The 10,742-nt window shown below is 39.0% G+C and overlaps 2 protein-coding genes across 3 annotated transcripts; one reads left to right on the top strand and one right to left on the bottom strand.

The window, feature by feature from the left end:
* Positions 1 to 609: 609 nt before the first annotated feature.
* LOC136430022 (chromatin modification-related protein MEAF6-like) lies at positions 610 to 4,946 on the bottom strand. Of its 2 annotated transcripts, none has more exons than XM_066420250.1 (7): positions 4,813 to 4,946; positions 4,027 to 4,139; positions 3,577 to 3,667; positions 3,275 to 3,323; positions 2,702 to 2,849; positions 1,974 to 2,013; positions 610 to 1,576 (listed from the first exon to the last, which is right to left on the bottom strand). In XM_066420250.1, exons 1-7 carry the CDS (start codon positions 4,897 to 4,899, stop codon positions 1,565 to 1,567), a joined length of 540 nt encoding a protein of 179 aa, XP_066276347.1. In that variant the 5' UTR covers positions 4,900 to 4,946; the 3' UTR covers positions 610 to 1,564. The 2 variants fall into 2 exon arrangements, with proteins under 2 accessions (XP_066276347.1, XP_066276355.1); XM_066420258.1 differs by having other exon boundaries at positions 1,982 to 2,013.
* A 1,536-nt stretch (positions 4,947 to 6,482) lies between these two features.
* Positions 6,483 to 9,349, top strand: LOC136430038 (mitochondrial pyruvate carrier 1-like). The gene is made up of 4 exons (XM_066420268.1): positions 6,483 to 6,498; positions 7,256 to 7,336; positions 7,813 to 7,945; positions 8,317 to 9,349. The coding sequence occupies exons 2-4, from the start codon at positions 7,294 to 7,296 to the stop codon at positions 8,363 to 8,365; spliced, it is 225 nt and encodes a 74-aa protein (XP_066276365.1). The 5' UTR covers positions 6,483 to 6,498; positions 7,256 to 7,293; the 3' UTR covers positions 8,366 to 9,349.
* The last annotated feature ends 1,393 nt before the right edge of the window (positions 9,350 to 10,742 follow it).

Genomic DNA, 10,742 nt, shown 5'->3' with positions numbered 1-10,742 from the left:
CTTGCTGCACCAAGTAATTTTTATGGATGACGTCCTTTGGAGACACTAAATCTAATGCGAGAGCGCAAAAAAAAAATGAAGGGCCGAAAAAAACAAGATGCCTAGATTTGAAATATAATAGTCGACGACACGTTAGGACACAAATTGAATAAGAGAACACAGTGTAACAAATAACAATTATTTTATTCATCATGAAAACAGCAATAATTTGAATAAATCAGATGAAGTTGAACAGCAGTTGTTGTCCTGTCCTGTTTCTTTCCATATCCCATTGATTAACTCTTTGGTCATAGTTACAGGAAGCGGAATTTCTTGGGTTTTTTCTGGGAACAGACCAAAATCAATGCCCGCGCGGACGTCATCCATAAAAACTACTTGGTGTAGCCTTATAAGACAGTCTCTATATGTGATACAGCAGAAAATGTAAAAATTGGTGATTTACGTGTCACATCATCACACACACACGTGCACACACGCACGTGCACACACACACAAACATACACACACACTCTCATGCAAATACTGCCCAAAGCTATACCTCTATTTTTCATGAAGGTAACAAGGACTGACTAAATCAAGATAATGGTAGCTATGGAGACAGAGGCAAAGTAAGAAACACCAACTTTAATACAAAAATCTGTATCACATTATCACTACAATGCCTTACACGATTGAAGATATTCACATTTTAGCTTGCCAAATCACTTTTGTCTTTAGTCTACTTGGTTTGGGACAAATTTGGACCATGTCTTAAAACCCCCGCAGAAATGTTGCCAAACTAGTGATTCTCATTTAAGTCTACAGCTGTTTATGGAATAGTTAACCATATTCATCCGTTTACTTGCAGGGATGCAGCAACTATATAGTCTACATGTATAGCAAACATGGTTATGTTAGCAAACAAGCTTTAGGGTTACCTTTGACAAATAATATCAAATGAAATGAAAGTTGTTCCATACAAAACAAGTTGTTTCATTTCAGCTGTACAAATGTATCTCCGGGTGTGACACAACCTTCAAACTTGTAGAAACATTGGCTTCATTCAGGCTACAGGCATATAAGGAAGTGTATTTACATGTAGGAGCAGGAAAAAAACTTGCAAATATGGGTCAGAGCCTGAGTAAATGTTTTACATTAAGGTCCCTTTTTCATAAAATCCCAGGAAAAACAAAACTATGTACCGATTAATTTACAGAGTCTTGTGTTTTGTAATGACCATGACAACTCATACTATACATGGGTACTGTACTGTTCTCTTCAGTGTCAGCTTCCCCCTCATACTATAGGCTCAATTTACACACAAGTTTTCGAGGTCGACTTGAGGCCATGTGTGAAGAGCATTGGGCTGCTCAAGTGGAGTTTTCCTACTAGAAAACACTACTTGAGTAGCATAGTGTTCTCCTTGCACAGTCCTGAGTTGACTCCAAGTCGACTAAAATATGTATGTGCAAATCGGGCCATAGTCACTTCCTGATACAGAAGGTGGGATCTGACTATACCGGTATTACTATACATCCAGTTTGATCACTAAAACTTCTTCTGCTTCCCTCAGCGCCAACAAGCATCAGTACTCATCCTGTAATAAAACACATCACACCATCAGCCTTAATCTTTATCAAGTGCAGAGCAGGGGTAGGGCATTAAAAGAATTGCAATGGCCCGATCAAACAAGGACAGGAGAACATACATTTGTACACTAAACTGATCAGCACTTTCTCTTGCCCAGGGCCATCGGTCCAATGGACTTGTCCAATCCTGCTACAATAACATAACTGGAAGTTGGTCAGGAAAAATCTTTATTGAATAGCCCTCAGATGGACACCAAAAAGACGATGTTACTTCTTACAATTTTTAATCCATTTAAAGCTTGGATGACTAACATCATGCACATTTACTTTGTGGCTACATGTAATTTACAATCAACAGCACAAATATGCCACCGACTAACATCTATTCCTCAAACAAAAACTTACTACATCACCTCTTCCTTTTTTGTTCAGCTTGACTTCCAACCTGAAAAGTAGTAAGAAATCAGTGTTAAAATGGCAAAGACCATTATAATATACAGAGATCATTCTTGCTATTTTCAATGTGTTATCTAGTTCTTTCATGATGTTATCAAGATGCTTTTCAGGAAGAAGTTACTTTGGTCACATAATGATAACAACACAATAGTTTCATTGCCATTTTAACTTACTAGTATTCTAATCGAAGTGGTCAGTTCCAGACCATACTCTCATGCCAGATCAGCCACCTGTAAATATCAAGCAGCGACCCTGGTGTACCGGTTTGTGATGTATCCTTCTCACTACGTTAGCACTGGCTGTTGTTGGAGGAAAAGTTACTGACCAGTCATGTTTTTGCTACAGTCGGTAGTGTAACAGGAAACACAACATTTTTTTCCTAGGCCTTAGGCCACACCATTCTAATTTCTTGGTTAACAGAATTTAAAAAAAAATGCTAGATTGGAAAATCAACAGGAAAACAGAGTCTCAGAGGAAAGTTTGTACTTTGGTGCACACAGTGTCAGGGAGTGAACAGGGTCAGGTGCAAGTTTTCACCCCAGCCTTCTGTTTTCATTATTTTTTTGTTGCTAAAATTTAAAGAAAAATCCATTAACCAAGAAATTAAATTGGTGTGGCCTTAAAAATACAATAAAGGCTAAGAATGTATGTCATGAAGACCTCCATCCCTCCCTCACCTGTGATGCCTGCTCTTGTTTTTCCGTTTCTTGTGCGAGCTTTTGTGCACCCTGCTGGAATGTACCACATTGGCGGCGTGCTGACTTGATGTGCTGCTTTGACTCCCGCTGTCGTGTCCCACCTCTGATGGGTCCTGCATTACTTCTCCTAAAGACAAACAACACATTTTAACTCAGCATTGCAGCTCGGAAACTCTTCAAAGTCAACACCATTCACTTTGTACTGTAAATTTTAAAATCTAGTGTTTGCATTCTTCACTGTGAACTTAAAACCACCGTGCTGTACGTTCATCTGTATTTTTGTGGGTCCACCGTCGAGATCCCTTTCCTTTCCTTTATCTGTACTTTTGTGGGTCAGTCGTTACCAGAGAGAGCTGCCTTGGCTGACCCAGCGTAATGACTTGTTTCACTCCTAATAGATTAAATCACATATACAAAATGCTCATTCTGTCTAAGTGTCTTTTACCCACCTACTGTACCTCCTTGTTTTAACTGCAAACATAAAACCACTGCGAAAACTGAAGGCATTTGCAGTACCCTACACTATTCTTTGGAGGTAATATTTACACTTACTTTTGTCCTCTGTTGACTGTGGTTGGCTCTGAATGACACTTTGAATAGCCTGGACACATAGAAAAAAGAAGATGGTTAACAAATATGGTTCCAAAACATAGGTATTTTCAACATGCAAAATTGCAATTCAGGAATAGTTTTACTTGCATATCATGAAAACAGTGTGAACATAGCATGTCGCGCATGTTTGTATTTAGAGGTTTTCATACCCACACTTTGACACAGACATTTCAAATAAAAAAAGAACTACATTGAACTTTTTTTTCTTTATTCTTTATCAAAAACTGCACCATTGAACTTACTGCATGTGATGTAATGGAGGATTTGCTGAAGAGTCGTTCTGCTTCCTTGAACTTTCTATTTCTTCTGTCGGCTTTGCTGTTGGTGGTTCGGCTGAGGGGAAAACAGAAGGGTTGGTGGATATGTTAATCTTCATTGTGCGTTGGAAATTACAGTTTACTAGTATACAGAGCAACTCATTGTGGTTTGACAAAAACCCAACAGTTGAAATACGAGTTGTAGCAACTAGAAAATTATACTACTAGATTGAAAACAGCAAATTTAACAATCAACAATCCAATGTTTAACTAGAAGACCACGGGGGGGTCTGCTACTTAACCAGTAACCATGGTAACAGCTGTCTGGTCCATGTTGTTGACCAAGTACTTGTTTGGAACGAAAGAAGAAAAGGAAGAAATGGAACAAAAACAATATTTATCCCTTCTGTGAAGGTAAACATGAAAAAAACTTACTTGTTGGTCAGATATCTGTCCCACCCACGGATAATGTTCCCGTACATCTGGGTGTCTTCAAGGTAGCTCCCTTCAAAAGCATAGATTTGCCTCTCCAGATTAGCCAGGGTCTCCTGGAAAACAAGATCACATGTAATGAACCGAGTCTGCAGCCTGTGTTAGTCTGGAGCAATTATGATGCTACCAAATAACGTTTAGTCTACATTTAGTGTGGGTTTGTGCTATTAATGGGGATTACAAAAGCACATCACATGATTTTTGCTGCACATTTCTAGTTTTTGCAGACTGAGACAACTTTACTTAATAACTTTTCTGGCATTTAGCCATTCCTATATTTCTATAATTAGAAAAAAAGTCTCTTTTTTGTGCAAAAGCATTCAAAAGGTTTTAAAATGTTTCCATTCGACCCAACAAAAAGCTAAAACAGAAAATCTGCCCTTTTTGTGTACTTGGCGAGTTGTATAAGAAACTCCGGTGTGATACTTTTTATTTTACTCTTTTGTTTGTGTGAAACGAATGATGAAATACTTGGTAGGAAATTGTGGCTAAGTTTTCATTTCCTACCAAAAGACCCAGAACAAATTCGATACATCACCATTTTGTCCCTGTTTCCCGAAGACCAATGACAAAGTCCTGATGAATTCATAACTCCCCGCGCATTTTTTCCGCGGCCTCTTGGCTTGGCACAAAGCGCCCCCCTCCCCCACCCCACTGGACCAATACCAGCTCCTAACATATCCAGAGGACTATGTTGTGTAAAACATGGCATATCTATAGAACACACACCGCCAGTTCTTGTTTCCTCTTGACGAGTTCAGACAGTTCTTGCCTGGTGTCGCCCTGAGTCTGCTGAGTACGTTGAGTTGTCGCCATCTTGAAAATCTCACTGTAGACCGGTGGATTTCCAGCATTGGTGGGGGTGTATGTTTTATATAGATATCGAACTATTGCAAATGGTACAGTACTATTGATATATGTTTTGAACTTATATAAATATACATGAATATAAAAATGAAACAAATTGTTCTATGGACTTTGATATCTCGAGGCGTGAATTTAGGAAAAACTTGCCCTTTTTTTGGTGTGGTTTGTTCTAATAAAGCATTTCCGTAGTCGTTCTGTATACTCCTCAACAACAACAATACGTTTAGTGGGGTTTTGTTTTGTTTTCCTGGGCTTTAGTCAATCAGCTACTTTCTTGCCCTTGTCATTATTCTCTAGTGTACATAACCATAGTTTTAGTGGATAGAACTTGAGGTCATTATCACTAGAAACTTCTGTTCTGCGAGCTTGAGATTTTGGCCTGCGTCAGACCTGTAAAAACTCCGAACGGAGACCCAGTGTATCACCGTGTATTCGATCTAACACTCCAGGAACCAAAGATGGCGGGTTTAGCGGCAAGGGCGTTCAGCACTGTAGCTAAAAACAGCAAAAGTAAAGAATGGGCCAGATATTTTATGAGGTGAGATTTATTTTCAGCAACTTAAATGTTTGTATATCAACAGCAGCCAACTGATATTGGCCTAGTATTGAGTTTGAACCCCTGACAGGTCCGTATGTTGCATGTTGTGCCCTTGGGAAAGGCACTCTGCGCCTATTTCGTCACTCCACTCAGGTGAAAATGAGTAACTAGCTTCGGCTAGGGACGTCCAGTGGTTGAAGAGAGCCACACCGCGAGCTCGTAAAAAAGCACGCCACACTTATTGAAAGTATTAGTACTCCTTTCTGGTGTGAGTGGATCAACTAAATCTGTCTGGATATGCAACCTTTACTCTTTAGCACAAACCTGGTGTGTTACGCCATGGCCCCATAAGGTGGTTTACTGGGTATGCAAAACAAACAAATACAAACAGTGCTACTTCTCTGTTTTGTTTGACATTCATATTTATACAATGCAACATTGCTTTACTAACTTATTCCATGTATCCCCTTTTTCCATATCTTCATCCATCTGAATGCATATGCTGATTGGTGGGTGTTATAAAGCACGGTAAGTCACAATCTTTTTCTTCTATTTACAAATGGGGTCAGAGCCTGAAGCTACCATGTAGAGAAATGAAAAGAGCTCTTACTAGTAGTACAGTACTGTAAACAGCCACCCTTGGTACTGAACATCTAGCCTTTGCCAGCTTGCAAATTGGTGTCTGGATGCATCCATGCCTTACTTGTTCACGAGTGGTAATTTGACTTCAACTTTTTCCCATTCTCTGCATGATTAAGTCCTTTCACGGATGTGAAGTTCACAAGTGGTCCATTCCACGGATGTGATACAGAAATAGCTCCAATGTTATGTGGCAACACGGATAAACTTTTATATTCTTTCTGTGATGTGATTGTTATTCCAAGTGTAGTCTCTAGAGGGCGCTGTTACACATAGGGTGTACACACACTTTAGAAGCATACTTTGATCAATCTAGCACCTGTCTATAATACAGTTTCTCTATTTTTTTCCCCAGCATTTTTGGGGACCCGGTAAGTACCAGCTTTCAATTGTATGTATAGCATAACAACTGCCCATGGCAACTGTCAGGTCAAAGTCTAAACTACACAGACAATATTAGTTGGTTGATGTAAGAAAAAAAATTAGTTGATAACATTTGCATCAATTCAACTAAATTGGAGTTCTTAAGATCTCTAGGGAGAATACAAGCAAGCATTTTGACGTTGTTTGTGTACATGGTTTTCACTTGTGCAGTGTCTAGGATGTTCTCTGTACATGTTCTCTCCAAATATTAGAATCATATAAATGTACATACAACCTAAATGTACCAGTCGTTATTTAATATGTAAATCTATCAAGTATTTCATTGCATGACATGACATGTTGTGCACTTTAAATTAAACAATATAGAGTTTGAGATATTCTTTAATTCTTATTTGATGTTGTAATCTTGTACATGTACATCCCACCATTTCATTCCACATGACAAACATGATCATGAATCGCTCCTTCTCATTTAAATGTACACATTTTGTAACTTCCGTTACCGTTTGATGTAAGACGTTCCAGACATTAGGATATGCCACATATAAGGTGGCATTACCGTGGCAAACTGTCGTTTTTATGACAACTTAAAACTTTTCTGGCTTTTTATTATCTTATTCTTAGTGACAGGAACATGTTACTTCAAACGGTAACGGAAGTTACCAAATGTGTACATTTCAATGAGAACGAGAATAATGTCTGCTTATGAATATGATTATGTTCACCTTATGTTATGACCTCTAGTTGCGAACTGGGGGATCCCGCTGGCAGCTATCGGTGACATGAAGAAGAGTCCCGAGATCATCAGTGGGAAAATGACTTTTGGTAAGTCAAGGTTTGACCATAGATCAGATCTATACACTATCCATTCCGTCCCAGGTCACATATGTCATTCTTATAATACATCTCGTATTATCATAGATCAGTAGCATTTCCTCAATTAGTATGCAAGAATATGATTTGCATTACTTGTATGGGGTGATGGGGAACAGATCTACCGGTAGGAGACATTAAACTGGATATTGAGTGTGAGTGATTGTGTATCTAGTAAGTCTCTCTGCCTCAGTGAGACATCTCAAGCCCTGATTGCAAGACTCATAAACAAGTAGATATAACATCTTCCTTCTTCCAGTCTAAGGCATGTCAGATATTATGATATCAAAGGACAATCAGTGCTAAATTTAGATTTCTTGTGCTAGAAATCTTGGCTCCTGCACAGAGCAACCAAGTAAGTTTTAAATTAAAGTAGCAAATGCATTTATTCCTCTATCCTGAAGCATTCTCCTGTTGATGTTTTTCAGCCCTGTGCATCTACTCGCTGTTGTTCATGAGGTTTGCGTGGAAGGTCCAGCCCAGAAACATGCTGCTGTTCGCCTGTCACTTCACCAACGAGACGGCTCAGATCATCCAGGGCGGGAGACTCTTCAAACACCTGTAAGTCTCTCCTGGGAAAACAGTTGATACCAGAGTTCCAGAATCTCATACTTTTCCCACAGGATGTTAACCTTTAAAAGTGACCTAAATTATTTTTTCCAGCAGTAACCTACCGCAGAGATGAAAATAACTTACTGCAAATTTTAAACTAAGAATTATGTTAACCATCACCAAAGGTACCTCCATACCAAAACCAGTGAAAACACTGCTAATCCTCCTGTCAAACTCTTGCTCATATCTACTTGGTATGGTACTAGCAGCAAGTTGGTAAAATTTTTCCACTTCAAGTAACATTCGGCCATCATCTCAGCATGACAAATAGTCCTTATAACAGTTTCTTTGCACTAAAGGTTTCTTTCAATATTTTTCAGGTATGTTGATTCATCTGCAGAACAGGATCAGAAGAATAAGTCCCCATGAACACCCAACTTTTATTCAAGTCAGATTACTAGACAAGTGAAGGAAACTTAGACTTGTAAAGATAGATAGGGTTTGAAATACCTTTTTTTACCCCAAGCTGCCCAGTGTAGCATGAGTTTCATCTTGTTTCAGTTCCAGGCCCTACCTTTGTTTGGTGAAGATACTGGAACTGAAACAGGATGACACTCAGGCTAGCCCAGTGGGCAACCAAAGCCAAAAGCTAAGTTGCCCACCAGTATTTCAGGTTGCATCAGTTCCAAGGACTTAATTTCTGCACAGTGCTATTGTGTACAGGTAGTGAGGTACAGGTATGGCACACCACTGAAGACTGCTAGTATGACACTTGCAATGTTTGCCTGAGAACTAGGTAATACTTGTAAATAAATTGCCCTGATAAAATGGGGTTGCACGCCACAACTGGGCAACTGGGTATCTTGAATCCTATATTAATTATAATTGTAATGGCTTGTGGTGTAAATATGGGATATTGTTTGGATATGACTAAGGAAGATTATTGATAGATTACAATAAGTATAAGTGTGGTTTTATTATTATTTGTATATTAATTGTTGTGGATTGGTAACAAAAACTTTTAGTGAAACAGCCTTGTGTGGTGATGACTTCTCTCCCTCCCTCCCCCAGTTTTATCAACTCAGTCTCAAGCCAATATATCCTTACATGAAAGAGTTAATGGCATGATCAGTGCTTTATAGCTGTACACGTATGTAGCTCGGTGAAACTTTCTTTGTTTGGTGCTAGTGGTTGACTCCTCTGTACTGTGTTGATGAATGTATTGTTTTGATCAATGTGCATACCACATGCATTTTGTGGTCATCAAATGTCAAGGATGAATAAACGACTACATGTGAGTGCCCTTGACAGATAAAATCAGTGTTTGATAATATATAACTTATTTTAGAATATTTGCATCAGCTGTTTTGTGTGAATCTGTGCTGAAGAAATAAAATGGAGATCTGTTCAAAATTGTTATTGTTGACACAAGTCCCTTAGTCTTGCAAACCATATAAGAAGAGTTGATGAAAATTAGACATCCAGGTAGTAAGATACGCCAGAAATAATTACTCAAGCAACTGGATAATTTTATCCAGTTGCTTGTCAGTGAGTAATTATTTTTGGCGCAAGAAGAGTTGTATATGTACATTGTGTGTAGAACATTTTAAAAGTAGCCCATACAGTAAGCTCCAAGAAAAGTGGCACTTCAATGTTCATAGACACATGAGGGACATCCATGTGATGTTTACAGTTATTCTCCAAGCAGAGGTATCGATCGGGGGAATAGTTGTGGCCGGGATCTTTTACACTCCGTGAAGAGAGGAGAGTGTAAAGAATCCCGGCCACTACTATTCCCCACCCCCCATCAAACCTCTGCTTGGAGAATATGTTTCCTTTACTTTGTGGTCAAGAGCCCCCTAGACTTAAGATGGACACCCGGGTTTAGTTCCCTTTAGACACACATGACAGACACCCATGTCATCCTAACAGTAGGTTAACCTTTTCTTTGCTGCCTAACTCTGTAACCAATAGGGAATTGGGTGCGAAACGACTACTTCAGTGTGCTAAAGGTTAGGTGCCACTTAGATCCCTCCCACATTTGTTTTGCACACTGGCTTTATTTGGAACTGCAGGCACATAAGTCTTGATGCAAATATATACAATCCTATTTGTGTAGGTGTCATAAACTTCCTGGCACGTTTGACGGTGACGTCACGTATCCGTAAAGTCACGTGTAATTAAGGTCACGTGTCTGTAACTCTCGCGAGTTTACGTTCGAAAGTGATTGGTCTTTATTGATCCGTGTATACCTTAGTGTTAGAAGAAGGTTTAGCATATTGTACTACATACAAACCTGTGGGATTTAGACATGACACTAAATCAGCTACACGTGTGTGTCAAACTAATGTAAGAGAAGAAAGAATGACTCAACAACAGACTTGTGTTCCTCTTGGGTTCTAATGGTTATATCTATCTTATATGTACATTTTATTTATACATGGATGCTTCAAACACATCATTTAATCAACCCAAAACATTTTGCAGGTTTTTCATGTTCTCTATACTTCATATCTCCTGCAGTTGCCCAGCTAACTGCAACTTTCTTGCAACTTCTCTGTTTGCCATCAATGTAATCCATTTATTGCGATTTCTTTTTACTGATATTGTCCACTAATCATATGACATTGTGTGTAAAAATAGTCTGTCTCTTCCAAATACACGTGAACAATATACTCTTCATTATGTTGGCTCAGCACAGCGTTCCTTAAGGGCCCTGTCACACGTGTGCGTATATTCAAGCGCGCACGAGTTCCGCAGTAACATGCTTTTTTGTTTGAGTAAATTTTGCGGGGAGGAAGTTGTT

This window comes from Branchiostoma lanceolatum, chromosome 1 (genome assembly GCF_035083965.1).
Source record: "Branchiostoma lanceolatum isolate klBraLanc5 chromosome 1, klBraLanc5.hap2, whole genome shotgun sequence".
NCBI classification, from domain to species: domain Eukaryota; kingdom Metazoa; phylum Chordata; class Leptocardii; order Amphioxiformes; family Branchiostomatidae; genus Branchiostoma; species Branchiostoma lanceolatum.
The sequence above is the reverse complement of the archived record's forward strand: the minus strand, read 5'-3'. Positions and strand labels throughout refer to the sequence as shown.

Bases quoted from the DNA above. Each gene is read 5' to 3' on its own strand.
- LOC136430022 (XM_066420250.1), bottom strand. From the start codon at position 4,899: ATGGCGACAACTCAACGTACTCAGCAGACTCAGGGCGACACCAGGCAA. The intron at 4,140-4,812 runs GTGTGTGTTCTA...CTTGTTTTCCAG, and splicing joins AGAGGAAACAAGAACTGGCG to GAGACCCTGGCTAATCTGGA. The intron at 3,324-3,576 runs GTAAGTTCAATG...CTATGTGTCCAG, and splicing joins CCTCCATTACATCACATGCA to GCTATTCAAAGTGTCATTCA.
- LOC136430038 (XM_066420268.1), top strand. From the start codon at position 7,294: ATGAAGAAGAGTCCCGAGATCATCAGTGGGAAAATGACTTTTG. The intron at 7,337-7,812 runs GTAAGTCAAGGT...GATGTTTTTCAG, and splicing joins CAGTGGGAAAATGACTTTTG to CCCTGTGCATCTACTCGCTG. The intron at 7,946-8,316 runs GTAAGTCTCTCC...AATATTTTTCAG, and splicing joins GGGAGACTCTTCAAACACCT to GTATGTTGATTCATCTGCAG.